Source organism: Dromiciops gliroides, chromosome 1, assembly GCF_019393635.1.
Source record: "Dromiciops gliroides isolate mDroGli1 chromosome 1, mDroGli1.pri, whole genome shotgun sequence".
NCBI lineage: Eukaryota > Metazoa > Chordata > Mammalia > Microbiotheria > Microbiotheriidae > Dromiciops > Dromiciops gliroides.
Genome location: NC_057861.1, coordinates 521,141,588 through 521,160,434, shown reverse-complemented (window position 1 = coordinate 521,160,434; position 18,847 = coordinate 521,141,588). Strand labels below are relative to the sequence as shown.

The window sequence follows — 18,847 nt, the reverse complement described above, 5'->3', positions numbered from 1 at the left end:
CAGTGTCACTGAATCAAAGAAGACATGTTGGAGAGTAAGGTGTGAGAAGACTGCAGAGGTAGGAGGGGGTTATGAAGGCCTTTGAATGAACACCAAGCATTTTGTATTTGATATTGGAATCAATCAGGAGCCACTGGAGTTTGTTGAGTAGGGAGGATAATGCGACTGGATTTGTCCTTTAGGAAATCTCTTTAGTGGCTGAATGGAGGATGCATTGGAGTGGGGAGAACACTTGAGGTAGGCAGACCTCCACCAGCAGACTTGCAATAATCCATGCCTGAGGCGATGAGCGCCTGCACTGGAGTAGTGGCAGTGTCAGACAAGAGAAGAGAGCATATTCTAGAGACATTGCAAGGGTAAAATCGACAGGTCTTGGCAACAGATTGGATATGGGGTTAGTGAGAGATAGTGGGGAGTCAAAGATGACTCCTAGGTTGTGAATTTGAGAGACTGGAAAGATGGTGTTGCCTTCTACAGTATTAGAGAAGGAAGGGAGGGAGTAGGGTTTAGGAGAAAGGTAGTGAGTTTTGACCTGGACATATTGAGTTTAAGATGTTTGAGATGTCTGAAAGTCAGTTGGATATGCAAAATTATTTCTCCACTCAAAGACATTGGTCACAATTTATTGTGGGAAACAAATGGTACACGGGACTTTTCCATGGAACTTATTGCTTTCACTGAGATTCTTCATCAGTCTAGCTAGACCCCTAGGAACTGTAGTTTCTATTAAGAAAGGATCTCCACCAGTTGGAAGTTCAGAGCCCTATCATAGAACATTCTGCAAGCCTGGAGACAGTTCTACTTCTCAATTCAATTTTTTTTTTTTGTGAGGCAATTGGGGCTAAGTGACTTGCCCAGGGTCACATAGCTACTAAGTGTCAAATGTTTGAGGTTGGATTTGAACTCAGGTCCTCCTGACTCCAGGTCCGGTGCTCTATTCACTGTGCGACCTAGTTGCCCCTTCTCAATTCAATTTGAATCAAGAAAGATTCATTATGCTCTGACTACATATCTGGCACAGGTGCTAAATTCAAGAGATTCAAAGACAGAAATAAAATAGTCCCTACTCTCAAGGAGATTACATTCTACTGAGGGAGAGGGCAGGAAAACAGCAACTATTCTGCCAGTGATTCAAAATGCATCTGGGAAATCCTATTCATTTTTAATGTAAGAAAAAAAATAGTCTTGAACTTATTTCCTTAGGGATACTCAGAGCACTTTGAAAACCTACCTTCACTGGCTCTGGTAACTTCCAGACATTTTTTTCTAGACTTAACTGCAGAATAATTCAATTTAATTCATTTCAATTTAATGCACTGTAATTAAGTAGCTATTTATTAAGCCCCTACTATGTGCCCAAACTGGACAGCTAAGTGGCACAGCAGATAGAGTACTAAGCCTGCAGTCAGGAAGACTCATCTTCCCGAGTTCAAATCTGGCCTCAGACATTTACTAGCTGTGTAACTTTGGTTTGCCTCACTTTCCTCATCTGTAAAATGAGCTGGAGAAAATGGAAAACCACTCCCATATCTTTGCCAAGAAAACCCCAAATGGGCTCATGAAGAGTCAGACATGATTGAACAACAACAAATGTGCCAAAACAATAGTCCCTAACTTTAGGGAACATTCTACTGGGAGGGATACAACTTTGTAGAATAAATGCAAAGTAATTTCAAGAGGCATAGTGTTATAATAACTTGGCTAGTTGTCAGAAAAGAATCATGCTGAAACTTCCATTTCTAGAATACTTGAAGGCTTATAAAACATTTTTCTTCACAACTCAGGGAGAGAAGTAAATATCATTATCCTTACTTTACAAATGGGAAAACTGAGACTCCGAGAAGTGACCTTCCTCAAGGTCATATACCTAATTCGTGACAAACCAGAACTAGAGGTTAAGGTGCACATGGATGTCACGTAATCTTGTAATAAATATATGCCATTAAGGATGACGACAACAAACCTAATGTTTCTTTCTTTCTTTCTTGTTTTTTTTTGGCAGGGCAATGGGGGTTAAGTGACTTGCCCAAGATCACACAGCTAGTAAGTGTCAAGTGTCTGAGGCCGGATTTGAACTCAGGTACTCCCGAATCCAGGGCCGGTGCTTTATCCACTGCGCCACCTAGCTGCCCCCAAACCTAATGTTTCTTAACCTGGTGCTTTGAAAAGAAACCAATGCATGTCTGGGCTTCAAGAAAGGAAGACAATTTCCCTTCTTACTTAGTAGGTAAGTGCATCACTAAATCCAACACTAAGCAGGACTGTTTTTTTTTTTTTCCAGTTTCTTCCAGAGTGGTGGGGAGCATGTGGGTGGAGTGAGTATGCACACGTTTTTTCCTCCTTGTAACCCCCTCCTTCGCCCCCCCCCAACCCCCTCCACACTGGCTGCAGGGTATTCTCATTAAAATGATTGGAATTGACCACAGAGGCAGGGTTCAGTTAGCCTGGATTTGTTTCCCTGAAAGCCAGTGGTATTTTTTCTTCTTTTTTTTTTCTTCTTCTTCTTCTTCTTTTTTTTTTTTAACGCGCCAGCTCAGCAATTCAGCCACCTTGACACACTAATTACTTGCCGTGCCTGTCAGCCTGGGTCTCTCAGCCTCTGCAATTAATGGCTCCGCTTTCAATAAGCAGAATTGCATTTGACTTCAAAGGAGAATCGAAAGGAAGAACCGGGCATTTTTATTATAGAGAGTTCCCTATGGGAGCTGGAGGACCATGTGTGGGCGGTAAAAATGAGCCGCTTACTGGAAAGGGGATTGATTAGGACCGACACCGCGGTAACTGCCCACCGCAGCCTAGTCTAAACTCCACTAGCCCCCTCAGTCTTGCACATGCTCACCTGACTTCAGGAGTAGAATCTGATCATTTTGACAGAGCTCCATGAAACCTGTGATCCTCTTCGCAAACTCCACCACATATTGGATGGCGTGAGTGATCTGAACAGCACACTGTTGCCACAATGCCTCTCTGGTCTTCAAGAGGAAAAAAGAAACACACACACACACACACACACACACACACACACACACACACACACACATAAAGAGTAAAAGAAAGGAACAAAGAAACTCCCTGGAGACTAGATAAGTGACAGAATTGCTGGATTCCTGCTTATCTGTCCCCTGGGCCCCAAGGTGGGAATTTACAGGATTCTCTTAATAAGAGGTAGGGGGTTCGCTGTGAATGTAGCAAAGGTATTGTGCTGCTCTGTTTGGACCTTGATAGACCAAAATCATGGGAAAGTGAAAGGAACTAAAATGGGGGAAATGGCTTTCAGGACACCTAGTTTCTCAAAGCCACTTTACCCCCTTTCTTTTCTAATTCTTTTTCTCCTCTTTCCAACAGATTCCACTTTTCTTCCTTAACTACGGCAAAAGAAACCCTTTGGATTATGGTAACGGGGCATTTCACAAGAGCTGTACTTTTTGCTTCTGAATGACCACCATATGCTAGCTGTTGAAATTGCTAGGCAGGAAGAAACTCACATGATATTTATAGGTAGGTAGGTAGTTAGCAATCTACACTAACTCAGGCAAATTTTGAGGCAGTTGAAGTTCAAGCTAGATGAACCAGTGTATAGAGCACTGGATCTGGAAGACATGGGTTTCTTTTCTGATTTCAGACTTTACTAGTAGTATGATCATGGGTAAGTTAATTACCTGTTTGCCTTTGTTTCCTCATTTGTAAAATGGGGTTATAATAACACCTCCCTCCCAGGTAGAGGACCAAATGAGATAATTATGTGCAGTGCCTGGCAAGAAGTAAGGGTTAATATATGTTTATTGAATTAAGTTAAATGAAAAGTATTCAAGGAAAATCAATATGAATGGAAAACTGAAGTCTTTCCTCAAAAACAAAACAAAAACCTCTAGAATTTTAAACAAATAAAAACCATATTATTAATATCACAACAGTATGGGGGAAAGCCAACTCAGTCTTCATGGGACCATAGAATTTTCGATCTAGGGGAGACTGTAGAGATGATCTAGTCCAATCCCCTCATTTTTTGGGAGAAGGGATTGAGGCTGAAAGAGTCACTTCCCCAAGGTCGTATAGCTTGCATGTGCTGTAGTGGTCAGAACCAGTCTCCACAAATTCCAGTCCAGGGTTCTTTATAATATTTAGCATTTTCTCTAACACATAATCATAGAACCTTAGAGCTGGAAGGGGTGTTTAAGATCACCTAGGAAAGTCCCTCAGTTTTTACAGATGAGGAAACTGAAGCTTGAGAAGGTGAAGTCACTTGCTCAAGGTCAACTAAAATAATCTCGCCATCAGCAATAATAGTCTGCCCTGGGAACAGTTTAATATGCTTTTCTTTTGCCCTCATAAGATGTGACCAAAAAAAATCATAGCATGATGGATGCAGAGCTGGTAGAGACTTTAGAAATTATCCACTCCCACACTTTCATTTTACAGATGAGGAAACTGAGGTTCAAAGACAAGTTTCTCAGCTAATGTCACACATATGGCAAGTGGCAAATTCCATGTATGAAACAGGCGCTCTGAGTCTAAAGCCTTTCCACTATACAAGACTTCTGCTTCTGACTCCAAGACTCACATTGAATAAAATATCAGTGAGTATCTTAGAATGTTCTTCTTTAGATGGCTTTATCCCTATGCTTTCAGTGGATTAAAAAATATTATTCAACTGTTCCTTCTGTCCAATCCCATTAGAACCCTTTCCCAACATGGTAAGATACCATTAAATGTTCTAAAGGTAGTGGCAGCAGGGATGGACAGCTACAGGATTACAGGAAACAGAAGTAAAGCTCTCCACAATTTCTCCAAATACCTTGCTCTGATACGCCTTAATTTCTTCATATGTGTGAGTCTGCCAGGCTAGCTGGTGTAGCTCCTCCATGGTGTACTGACACGTCTCCAAATGGGACTTAATGATGTTCTGTGCAATTCGATCTAGGAGAAAGAAAAATCAATTTGTAGGTTTGGGAATAAAACTGCTCTCTCCAAGGAAATCAGCTTTACAAATATTTAATGTTTGAAAGCAGTTTGGAAACACGCTATTGTGTCAGGAAGGTCTTCCCCTCCCCCAAACTCTGTCCACCTGAAAAACTCAAGACCAATTATCCACTTGGATATTTTTCAGAATCACTCTGTCCATTAAGAGGATTGGAGCTTATACTTCGTGTCCCCTCCCTTGAAAGTTTCTGACCCATCTTGGGGTTGTAAAGATTTCACATTATTATTACTGCCATTATTGCTATCAAATTAAGCTAAAACAATTGTGCCTTATGTTGTTTGGGCTAAGAATACCCTAACAGTCTTAACACTTCCCTTGAAAACATCTTAAATGAGCTTGGAAAACATGAAAAGTCTTTAAAAGCAGCAATGAGCACAGTCTGTCTTCAGTTCCTTGAAGTTCAAATTTGGCTATGGTTAGTAGGAGGTCCCCTAAAAAAAATCACGATCTCTCAGCTATCTGAGGGAATGGCTGATGGGTACTTTGGGGAAGATGCAGGAAGCAAGGAAACCAAACTCCTTTCTGACAAGGCAAGGGTTTTAGGCTGCATTTCAATCTTCAAGCTGTTACCCATGCTCTATGAAATGGAATCTAGGAGTACCCTTTTGTCTCAACCTCTCCCTGACTCTGGTCATTTTTTGGACTATGCTGAGATTAAGTAATGCTGAAACGTGAAAGAAATATTTGGTATATACAAGTTGGAATTTCAACAATCCAAAATCAGCATAGAAGCAAAACTTCTCCTGTAGGATACCATGAACGTGTGTTTGGCTTAGAACTATGTCATTCCAAACTTGGCCAGAAAACTTGATAGATTAAAAGAAATGTAGGGGCAGCTAGGTGGTGTAGTGGATAGAGCACTGGCCCTGGATTCAGGAGTACCTGAGTTCAAATCCGGCCTCAGACACTTAACACTTACTGGCTGTGTGACCTTGGGCAAGTCATTTAACCCCAATTGCCTCACCAAAAAAAAAAAAAAAAAAAAAAAAAAGAAATGTGGAAGCCAAGAGGTTTCTCATAATGGCAATCTCAGTAATATCTCCTGGGTATTTAGATCAAAACATTGAAGATCCCCTTCCCCATTTTAAGCAAAAGCTTCCTATTTTAATCTCTAGGATTGAGTGATTTTCTTTGCTCCAAGATTTTGAGTTTCAATTTAGCCCCAAGATCAGAACTCCCTTTTACTATTCCCTCTGGACTCCACTTTTCCTGCCTGGGATATTCTGAGCTTGGAATCATGGTTCTTGACTAGGAAATGCTAGTTGCAATTAGCAATCTCTTTCCCTTTACCTCTTTCAATATGGATTTCTAGTTATTTTTTGGTGTGTGTGTGTGTGTGTGTGTGTGTGTGTAGAGGTTTCACCACAAAGAAGCAAGATGTGATTCTATGAACAGAGGCAGGGGCAAGGTGAAGATCATATGCATTAAAGGCATTTCCAGATTGATATGTTTTCCAATAAGGACCTTAAAATAACAACAAAAAATACTACAAATACAAAGTGTTAGGAAAATGCTAAATAGCCATGCTCTTAGTTTCTGCATTTGACATTTTTAGACCTGTATTGCTTACAGGTTTATACAATGCTTAAAAAATATCCCCATGCTCATATCTCTGACGACTTCATTGACTCCCCTTTTACATAAATAAATCAGGATACATTCAGTACTTCATCTCTATATATTTTGGCGAGGCAATTGGGGTTAAGTGACTTGCCCAGGGTCACACAGCTAGTAAGTGTAAAGCATCTGAGGCCGGATTTGAACTGAGGTACTCCTGACTCCAGGGCTGGTGCTCTATCCACTGCACCACCTAGCTGCCCCACTTCATCCATATTTTAATAAGAATAAGTAGTTGTGTAATAGTTCATCCTTTATAATCACGATGAGTCCAATTGAATGACAAATATTGAACACCCATACCCACAGTGTCTCAAAAGTCAGTGTTGTTTTGAACTTAAAATTTTAAGCTTCAAACCACATGAAAACTTTTGCAATGCCTGATGATTCTATGAAAACAGTTTATTTTTCTTTGAAAGGGACTGAAAAGTCTGGAGAGAGTGGGTACTTGATTTGAAATCAGAAGTTGGTATGTGGTCAAGGCTGGCCCCAACATTTACTAGGTGGCTGTATAACTAGGGGAAGGCCTTTAACTTCTCTGAGCCTGTGTTTCTTCATTTGTAAAATGAGTTTGGACTCAATGGTGGTATAGTGGATACTGGACTTGGAGTCAGGAAGAGCTAAAATAAACTCCTGATTCAGATACTTATTAGCTGTTTGACCCTGAGCAACTCACTTAACCTCTCTGTGCCTCAGTTTCCTCATCTGTTAAATGAGGGGGTGGGATACAAGGACTGTTAAGGTCTCTTCCATCTTTCAATCAATGATCTTATGCCTCTTTTCTGGCATATTATGTTCTCTATGGTCTCACCACTCAAAATGATTGAATAGGAAAAAAAATTCTGACTGGTCCAATCCAGTCCCCTCCCTGGCATGCCACACTACTCTCTCTCACTGCCTCTCGGGGCCAAAGGAACTGTCAAGACTTTGCCTGGAAAAGCAGAAAAGGCAAGTGTATACAAAGTCCTCTCCAGGGAGCAGCCACACGAGAAAATCTACACACAAAAGATAGAAGTAAAAGGGCAAAGGATATAGAAAATTTCTGGGATGGGGGCCAAGAGATAGAAGGAGGGAGTTCAAGGAAGAAGAGATTGATTATAGATACAAACTATAAGAGGCCCTTAAAATAGTTAATTACCATAAAAGAGCTAAAGAAAAAAATCTGTGAAATAGTGTATTTCTCTAACCATGAGCCTATGAAAACATTTCCTCCTTTGTAAAATGAGGTCATTGGAATATACGACTTCTGAGATCTCTTTTGGATTTAATCAATGATCCCAAACCCATGAATAGAAGGCTACATGTAATTATAGCTAACATTTGCATAGCACTTTAAGGTTTGCAAAATATATAGGTCATCTCGTTTGATCCCCAGAACAATCCTGTGAGGTAGGTGCTATTATTATTGTCCCCATTTCACAGATAAGGAAACTGAGACTGAAGGAAGTTAATTGACTTTGCCCAGGGTCACATGTCTAGTAAACATCTGAGATAAGATTTAAGCTAAAGACAACTGAGTCCAAAGCCAGCACTCTATCTGTTGCACAACCCAGATGCCTGGTAGATAGTACTTGGGACTTGGAGTCAGGAATATCTGGGTTCAAATCCCACCTCTGTGCTTATTAACTGGGACCCCAAGCAAGTCACCTAATCTCTCTGAGCTTCAGTTTCTTCATCTATAAAATGGGAGTCATTATAGTCTCCACCTTGAAGAGTTGTCATGTCAATTGAGGTCATGAATATGAAGTGCTTTGTAAGTCAGAATGCTATATAAATATGATCCTAATATCTTAGGATAATAATGGAATAACATTTCCAAATGAGCAGGGTCTTAATCATGACAATGATAGTTGTCTTTTCTATATTATCCAAATCCAAACCCAAGGTCTTTGAATATACAATCATTATACTTTAAGTTATAATTAAATATTTTTTAAAAATAAAAAGCTTCTCCCATGAAGGAGTTTGTTGTCTGGATGAAGTATACTCAATACCTCATGGTATAGGTATATAACCTTCCTATACAAGCCTAATCTAGCTTCTTGACTAGAACTAGCAACTTTCTGAGACTTTCTACAGAAAAAGTATTAATCTTCGTTGATACTGAAAGTTTACCAGAAGTGCCTTACACCACTGATGTCAACTCAAATAGGAATGGGCTCCATCAAACCTTAAATGAGGAAACCCTGTGGGCTTCCTATTGACTTACCTTTAAATTTTAATATTATCTATGTTTTTATTGTATTTTAATTTTGTTAAAGATTTCCCAAGTACATTTTAATCTGATTTAGGCCTACTCAGGAGGGTTGTGGGCCTTATTACTGTGTTTGACACCTCCACCATACATCAATGAAATTATAGGTCTCTTTTCTTACTATTGCTATCGCTATCACTACTACCACCACTGCCCATAATAGATTATTCTCCCTGTATAATATTCTAGAATTAAGCAAAGAACAATAAATAAATAACTTTCCTCCTAAATAAATAACTTAGTTTGCTCGGTTAAAAATTTTTTTGGTAATAAAATCTGCCAATTTCTTAATTTTATGTACAAAAAGGGTTAAATCCCCTTATTTTCATAGGAAGTAAATATATTGAGGAAAGGTTATAACTGAGAAGATGTAAAATAAATCTGCCAGTTTCTTAGTTTTATGCACGAAAAGGGTCAGCTTATTTTCATAGGAAGTAAAAACACCGAGAAGAAAAGTGACAATTCTTTGTTTAAAACTGGAGTTATATAAAAAATCTGCCGATTTCTTTAATCTATGTATGAAAAGGGTTAAATCAGCTTATTTTCTTAGGAAATAAATACACTGAGAGGAAAGGTGACAATTCTTTGTTTATAACTGAGAAGTTACAAAATGAGGACCAGCTTGCAGCTTCCAAAATAGCAAGTGACCTTCTGCATTTCTGATTTCAACCGCTCAGCTGGCTTTTCTCACTAAAAGAGCTTATTTTAGAATTCACCGGCCCTTTTCTGCAAGTGGTGCTCTCCAAAGGCTAGAATGTCGGGGACACATTCCTATTGAGACGGTAGCCTCATTGGAACCCCACATGCCAGCGCAGGCAGGAATGCTGGGGGTCTCTTTCAAAACCACCATTCTACTTATTATTATCATGCCCGCCAATGACCCAACTCTACCACAAGGAGAGAGAGCTGAGAATCAAAGATATACATAGCATTAGGGGGTGACGCATGTGAACTCCCGGATTTCTTTTGTTTTACTTTCCTCATGAGAAAAAGATACCACTCTTTCCTCTTGGTGATTTGAACCACCCAGTTTTATTTTATTTTATTTTTTTTTTAGACTTGGAGGTATACTTCCCAAAGCACTAATACTCAGCCTCAATTAACATGATTAATGAATTTTTAATTTGCCACTTACCCTTAGGATCTAGGAAGAGTAGCTGACTGCTCAGTTCAGCTTATACCCAAAGTGGATATCCTTTAGGGGATTCACTTTGAATTAATGCCAGAGTACCTCCGGAGATTTGCTCAGGGCTCATGCTAAGTATTTTCATTAGGTTTTCAGGATATCACAATCTACCTGAATTCAGCCTCTTAAGATTGTTTCTACACAACAACAAAACAACTAGGTAATAGGTTAAAAAAACCCAAACTCCACATGTTCATTTGACCTATCTGATGCCAACCGTTTTCCGGCTTGGCTGTAATTTTCCCCCCTACATTTAATTGACTAGGTTTCTATAGACAGAGCCTGAGGATTCAGGATTTATCTGTAAAATGGGGGCAATAATAGCATGTGCCTCCTACTGTTGCTGTGAGGATCAAATGAGATAATAATTGTAAAGTGCTAAGCACAACGACTGGAACGTAGTAAGTGCTATATAAATGCTAACTATTATTAATCATCACTACCACTATACTTGTCTTTGTTATTTTAAGCTTTCTTTTAAGATTTGTTCTAAGATGAAAATATCAGCACTGTTTGAATAAAAGACAGGTATCCACCATTATTAGATTACCTCAAGGGAGTATAATAATCATAGGTAGATGGACTCAGAAGCAGAAGGGACCTTAAAGGTAATTTCTAGGCCAAGTCTCTCACTTTACATATGAAGAAACTGAGGCCCAGAGAACACAAGCAATCTCTGGAATTAGGCCCATGGGCTCTCTAGCCCAGTATTCAGTTTTTGACAGTATCTACAAGGGGACAGTTTGTGGGAGGCCTTTGTGATGCTAGCCTCAAAAGCATAGATATAAATAGCAGAAAAACTCAAGAGACCAAAATAAAGTAAAAAAATACAAGAAAAAACAAACAAAAAACCCCCTCAACACCCAAAACCAAACCAAAATGAGATTGTGATGAATTATTTAAAAGCATGAGATTATGTCCAAGATCTGTCCTGATTTTCTTTCTTTTCCTCAGGGTAAGCTGTCTAATTTCCCCTTTGGATAGATCTGTGCACAACAGTGCTGCCTCAGTTGTGTCAGAGTAGGGCAAATATTTTTCCTTTAAGTCCCATCCCCTTCTCTTTCCTCCTTACACACACCTGTGATAAATATCTTCCTCTAGGTTTAGGAAAGTCTAGCTCCGGTAAGAAAATTGAGCCAAAAGAAAAAAAAAATGGATCACCTTAGGGATATGGAAGGCAGGTAGGGGGTGTAGCACAGAGGCTAGAGTGCCAAGCCTGAAGTCAGGGAAGATGTGAGTTACAATCCAGCCTCATACACTTACTAGCTGTGTGACCCTGGGCAAGTCACTTAACCCTGTTTGCCTTGGTTTCCTCATCTCTAAAATAAGTGAGAAAAGGAAATGATGAACCACTCCAATATCTTTGCCATGAAAACCTGAAATGGGGTTATGAAGAGTCAGACATGACTGAAAATCATTGAACAACAACAAAAAGGGATGTGGAGACTGAAGCAGAGAGATGAAATAAATTGTCCAAGGTCACACAGATAGCTAACAACAGATTCAGGATTTAAACCTAGGTACTCGAAATTCAAATACTTGTGCTCTTTCTATTGTAATATGCTTAGTAAACAATCCCTTCTTACTTGGCCCTGATATTAGTCATAATGTACTTTTGTAAGAGAAAGGTGTCCTATGAATAGTAATATTATTATTAATATGATTTTAAAACAAAGCAACAATAAGCATGTAGCACAATAGCAATTATGGTAAAAAAAGAAGAAAGAACACTCAAAATTAATAACTACTAAGACCAACATAAGTAAAAATATAGAGGAGATCAATGTTAATCAGCAAGTTTAAGAAAGAGCATTTCTGAAGTATTTGGAAACTCAAGTAAGAGTCATTTGGGGCTGGAGAATGAAACTGTGAAATAGAATAGAAAGATCAAATGAACAATTCAAATGTTCAAAAGAATAACAAGGAAAAGTAAAGAAAAAGCCAAAGCAATACAAACCAAATTGGATATTTAAGTTGTTGCCCTCTTTGTATTTTAAAGTGTAAAAGGCAGTTTTAGACTAAGACAATTTTGTTTTATAGTGTGTGTGAATGAATTTATGTGCACAAGTTTTGAGAAATTACACACCCCTTTCTTGAAAATACTTCAACAGGAAACAAAAAGATGCCTTCTGTAGGAAAATGTTAGTGTTTAAAGTCAATTTTCAGAAGAAAATGCCTCTTAAAAAACAATAGGAAAAGTTTAATACATTTGAATATGTTGTTTTTTTGAACCCTTTTAGAAAAAGGAAGGAAGAAGATGATGAGGAAAAGGGAGCAAGAAAAAGAAGGGAACAGAAGGAAAAAAAAAAGGTTTTTTGTTACTTTCTCTTGTAACTGTCTTTGGGCAAATCATTTAACCTCTTAGTGTCTTACTTTCTCTGGGCCTGTCCAAAATCCTAGGGAAGGATTTTAACTGCAGGGACATTTATTAAAGAACTACTATGGGAAGCTTGGCAAGTTCAGATTGAGGGGCATCATGAGAATTTCATTTTGATTCAAGATACTCTTTGTTTTGATTCATGGGGGAGGATTTCTGTAGAGTTACATGGGAGGAGAGCATAGTTTACAATCTTAACACAAACAAAACCCTCCAATAAAGACCAGGGTCCCTTAAAGTCTACTATTACTCCAACAAAAACAACAAAACAATGGGGGGGGCACCTCCCTACCAAACCACACAAAGGACAATTAGTGAGCTTTGACTTTGGACACAAATGGTCAAAACCTAATTATGGGATTTGCCCATGGCCATCATTAATAATGATTTTTACTACTTGGATTTTGTTTGACATGTCAATTGAGTGGGTAGTTTAAATAGAAGTCAATCCCCTTATGGAGTTTTATTCAATGGATTCCTGACATGCATTTCAAGGGGCATTCTTTGGAGGCCATGTCTATATTTTCAAGTGGTTGAGCCAAGTAATTAAAAACAATAACTTGATTACCTTCCATTATGTAAATATGCTTAGGTGATTAAAAAGAAAAATAAATATCAGAGTTTTGAGAATGGTCCTGTGCCCAGGTAGAATAATGGAATTTTAGAGCTGACCTTAGAGGTCGTGTAGTTCTGAGGTTCTTAACCTAGGATTTTTTAATGTTGATAGCTATATTTCAGTATAATTGGCTTCCTTGTAATTCCTGTGTCTCTTGTTTTTTACATTTAAAAAGATTATTTTGGGGGCAGCTAGGTGGTGCAGTGGATAGAGCACCGGCCCTGGAGTCAGGAGGACCTGAGTTCAAATCCAGCCTCAGACACTTAACACTTAATAGCTGTATGACCCCGAGCAAGTCACTTAACCCCAATTGCCTCACTAAAAAAAAAAAAAAAGATTATTTTGAGAAGGGGTCCATATGTTTCACCAGACATGGGTTCATGGCCAATAAAAAAAAAAGGTTAAGAACCTCTGATCTAATTTAATCCACTACTTTGACAGAGGAGTGGATTTCCCTTATGCCAAGATTGATCACTGTCCTACTCCCTCAAAAAGAGTTGAGAACCAAATAGTGGTTCCCTAAAGAACCACAGATTTAAACAATAGCTATTTTCTCCTCACCATAGAGGTTATAGTTCTTATTAAAACAGATATATAGGCTTGAGCTATCTAAATAGAGACAACCTATGCAAAATGTTTTGTAAGGCAGCTGGGTGACACAAGTTGGACCTGGAGTCAGGAAGACTTCAGATCAAACCTAGCCTCAGACACTTTTTTTTTTGGTGAGGCATTTGGGGTTAAGTGACTTGCCCAGGGTCACACTGCTAGTAAGTGTCAAGTGTCTGAGGCTGGATTTGAACTCAGGTACTCCTGACTTCAGGGCTGGTGCTCTATCCACTGTGCCACCTAGCTGCCCTGTAGTCTCAGACACTATGTGACCCTGGGTAAGTCATTTAACCTCCTGTAAGCTTAGTTTTCTCACCTGTAAAATGGGGTTTAATAAAAGCACCTACCTCCCAGAATTGTCATAAGGAGAAAGTGAAGTAATCTTTGTAAAGTGCTTTGCAAACCACAGAGCACTATATAAAGGCTGGCTATTTTTTTTTTTTTGGTTGTGGGGCAATGGGGGTTAAGTGACTTGCCCAGAGTCACACAGCTAGTAAGTGTCAAGTGTCTGAGGCCAAATTTGAACTCAGGTCCTCCTGAATCTAGGGCCAGTGCTTTATCCACTGCGCCACCTAGCTGTCCCCTATTATTTTTTAATAAACCACAAAGATTATTCAATAATAATTATGATGATGGCAACTGACTTTTCTATATCAATTTAAAGTTTGTAAAATATTTACATACTTTGCTTCATTTAAGGCTTGCAACAAACCCTTGAGGTAGGTGCTTTTATCATCCCCATTTTGTAGTTGAGGAAAATGAAACTCACATATTTGCCTGTGCTAGTAAGCCACAGCTAGTAAGTATCAGTCAGGATTCCTTCTTTGTAAGTCTAGTACTCAATCCACTCCGCACAGAAGTGAGCTTTCACTGTTGCTTGCCTATAACCCTTTTGTCAGTCTTTCTGGCACTATTGTGTCAATATTGAATTATTAGGGAGCATTAGGTGTCTATTCACTTCAGTAAGTTGCGCACTCATTGATCTCATAGTGGCAAGGGTCTTCATGTGGATCAGTTAGTATCTATTCTGCTGTCCTACATGAATGAAAAATCATTTATTAAGCACTTACTTTGTGCCAAACACTATGCTAAGTACTGGAGACATAGAAACAAAAATGAAGATGGTCCTTGCCCTCAAGGATCTTACATCTGACTGAAGGAGACAACATATATGGGGGAGTGGTAGACTGCGAATAGGTTCTTGCAAATCCATCTACTCTACTGCAAAAACAATTCAAAGCCCTCACCCTATTGGTGGCAGGTCACTAACGTGATTTCATGAATGAAGGAGCTATTATGATAGTGCAAGTGCTGTGGGATGCCTGAAAATTATTAAATGCCTAGGATCTGACATCTTTAAGGTCTGGCCTAATTTCCCTGGCTATTGAAAGTGGGAGCTGCCTGGTGGGAGCTCTTTCTGTAGTCACCACATATTCATCACTCCCCTGCTTCATCTTAGTTAGCTACAGGCAGAAACAGATGAAATTTCCTTTTCTTCTCCCTTGATGCGAAATCTTTCATATCTAACAGAACTATTTTTTTGCAGTTGAGTATAAAAATGGAAAATTCTGATCTGCAAGGAGCCCCTAATAATTTCTTTATGTTTTCATTGATAAGTGTTTAGTATCTCCTCAGATAGACTTTGAATTTGGGGTCAAAAATCAATCTGATCTTCTGTCTCCAGGGTAACTTCATTTGAAGCAGATCAATTTCACACAATTCCTGCCCTAAATAATAATAATTTAAAAAAGGATTCTTTAGAACATTTGTTTAATTTAGTAAATCCCGGGGTATGAGGGAAATTCATTATCTCATTTCATACTGTTTGAAATACAATACGGATATATTTGCATATGTGTCTACACATGTACATGCGCACACATATGCATGTACACACATACATGTACACATGCATAGATTTTGTTGCTTATAATTGCTAGGATCACCATTATGTTGCAGCTGTAGCACTCTTTCCATTGCTATTGCTGAAACAAGATATTCCCAACTCAGGGCCTTTTCACTGTCTGTCCCCCCATGACTGGAATGATCTCCCTCAATTCTTCTTCTTGGATTCCTTCTAGTCTCAGCTAAAACCCCACATTCTACAGGAAACCTTTCCTAATCCTCCTTAATCCTAGTGTGTTCCATCTATTGTTTATTTCCAATGTATTCTGCACATAGATTATTTGTATATAATTGTTTTCCTGCTGTCTCCCCCATTAGATTGTGAGTTCTTTAAGAGGCCCTTACGGCTGTCTTTTGCCAATATTTGTATCCCCACTGTTAGACTGGTACATAGTAGGTGCTTAATAAATGCTTGTTGCCTGACTGAATATCACCACCTGAGGGTAGTGGAGGTTGATGATGAAGAGATTGTAGTCAGAAATGCCTGGGGCTTGTGCTGGCCCCCTTAAGAGTCAATTCTTTCATAAGGTATCTTCCCTTCAGGGCATGATACAACAAAGGAAGTTGAAATGCCCTCTTCCCCAGCTAGCTAAAAGTGTATTTTCCAATTTATTATCCCCTGAGGAGACCTTTGGCAGATCCCACTCAATTTGAGCCCTGCTCCCATTTTTACTATGAGCTAATAGGGTACAAAGGAAGCACATAATAAAAAAAAAAGTCAGGCCCTTTTTAAGTACAAGTTTTGAATGCAGTTATCTTTCAGCAGTTATGAAATATGGATTAATTAAAAAAAAGCAAATATCACTGGTTATCTTAAATTGAATAGGACTTGGAATTTTAAGGAAAGGGGATGTTTAACATATTTAAGATGTATGTATTTTTGAAAGATGAAAAGGCAGAGTAATAACATTTTTGAATCTCCTTTATCCTTGATAGACAAAAGTAGTGCATTCTTGAAAACAAATTATTTGTTGGCCAAGATCTTCCCTGTTGCAGTGTCATGCAGCTATACATACTCAGTCTTCAGCATAGGAAATTTTAAAAAGTAAGCTTTATTTATATTTTAGATGGTCCAACCTCAATAAACATGAAAAAAGCATAGGGCCAGCATATATGGTGGCTCTGGAATCAAGGGATTTGGGGTCAAATCTTGTTTCTTAGGCTTACTACCTGTGTGGCCTTGGGCAAATTTTCTTCACTTAGAAAATGAAAGAGTTGGAATAGAGGCTTCTTGAAGTCCCATCCCAGCTTTAGTTCTATAATTCTATGAGGACACTGATAATGGCTCATGTTTATACAGTACTTTAAAATTAAGAGGGCATAAATATTATTAAAGGAGTAATGTTTATAAGCTGACATCTGCAATGGAGAGTTAAGACTAGACAACCCAGATTCAGGCTATGTACATTGGAACAAGCTGTCAAAGGTAATTAGACAATTTGACCTTTTTGTTCCACTGAATCATCTGGTGGTTTAGTGAAATTAATGGGTTATTGTGGAGTCTTGTAGATAGTCTCAGTTATCTTTCATACATGATGAAATGCCTTCATTCAGAGACATTATCCATCCTTGTTCAGCCATTTTGATTGTGTCTGACTCTTTGTGACCCCATTTGGGGTTTTCTTGGCAAAGATATGAGAGTAGTGTGCCATTTTCTTCTCCAGCTCATTTTACAGAGGAGAAACTGAAGCAAACAGGGTTAAGTGACTTTCCCAAGGTCACTCATCTAGTAAGTGTCTGAAGCCAGATTTGAACTCAGGAAGATAAATCTTCCTGACTCCAGGCCTGGCACTCTAGCCGTGCACCATCCTGTTGTAATTTTAAATCCCTGAGATGGCCATGCTTCTGTCTTAGTGCAGGAAGTGATCTCTTTTCTCTATTCTCATGCTACCTCTCTTCTCCACTCTCTTCTCCCACTCCTCTATGCCTCACCTCTGTCTATTAGAGACTCTCCCTTTCTTTAAGGCCCAGTTTGGATGCCAGCTCTTCCGTAAGGCCTTCTATGACCTCTCTCTTTCCCTTCTTCATTCTACAGTTGAAAGCGATCTCTCCCTCCTCAGGTTTCTCATTGCACTTTGTCTGAACCTTTCCATTGCACTTATCTCATCTGCCTTGTACCGTAGCTATTTGCTAGCTGTCATTCATCTCTTTAGATAAACAATCCTTTAATGCAGAACGTGGGGCATAGCTACCTTTATCTCTCCAGTACCCAGCACAGAGCCTCATATGTAGCAGGTGCTAATAAACATTCATAACACTGAATTTGGGAACTGAGACAAGGGGTTTGTTGTCTCTTTTCCATTAAAAAATTAAACCAACATTTCTTTAGAGGATTGCAACTTTATCATCACTTTACACCTAATCCTTTACGTTGGGATATGCCCATTTTTCAGAAAAGAAAACTGAGGTTCAGAGGGATCCAGCAATTTGCCTAAAGTCACTGAGGTAGAGGTGAGATTCAAATCAAGGTCATCAGGTTCCAAGGCCAAGTACCTTCTCTGCTAAACCATGCTGTTTCTGAGCTTTTCCCTCCTAGCTATCTTCTACTCCCTAATTCAACCACAGGCAGTCTCTATACTTTTCCTATACAAGCATCACACCCAGTATGTCAGCTCAATTTCACATGTTAAGTAAGCTCAGTTGACAGCTCCAGGATAAGTAGTATTTTGTAGACCTTGTTTGCCCTTCTTAATTCTATCCCTCTTCTGAGTCAATACTACAAGTCGCTAGGTTACAGTAGATGAAAGGATTAGTTTTTTAAGATGTTTGGAAGTTGCTACATCACTACTTTCATTTCTTCCACAAATAAATGTCTTTGGGAGCTGTGCAGTATACTCTTGTTCACTCCCTAGGCACATCTTTTAGAAAAATGCCTGGTCTTCTGAGAATTCTATATTCTCAACTGTATTCTTTAGTACTTACCTAACTTTTCTTATTACCTAGATAATTGACATTGGGATCACTTTGGAATTTCTGGTAAAGCTCTGCTTTCTAAAGAGATCTAAAGTTATTTATATTCAAAATGATAGGCTTTTCTATTAGGGGTTGATCAGAAAACTAGTAAAAAGCAACAGAGTTATGCTTTCAAATTGACTAAATATGAAAACAATGATCTGCTCTAATCTTGCCTTGTTTGCAACCTTGGAATTCAGAGGAAACAAAGTAGACCTTTTGAAGATCAAAAGTTTGATTAGAAAGACTGTTATAGTCTGGCATGACATGATAAGGCATAGAATATTATACAGTATGGTACAGTGAAAGATCCTATAGTATCATGTAGAATTAATATGGTGAAAATATGGCTT

General features: G+C 38.8%; 1 protein-coding gene across 1 annotated transcript in view; it reads right to left on the bottom strand.

The window, feature by feature from the left end:
* The window catches only part of RORB (RAR related orphan receptor B), a 272,313-nt gene that overhangs the window by 29,856 nt on the left and 223,610 nt on the right, over window positions 1-18,847 (bottom strand). The window contains exons 5-6 of the mRNA XM_043973634.1: window positions 4,796-4,917; window positions 2,840-2,972 (exon numbers count right to left, since the gene is read on the bottom strand). Of these exons, the coding sequence (XP_043829569.1) occupies window positions 2,840-2,972; window positions 4,796-4,917 (255 nt within the window). The remainder of the gene's footprint in view (window positions 1-2,839; window positions 2,973-4,795; window positions 4,918-18,847) is intronic.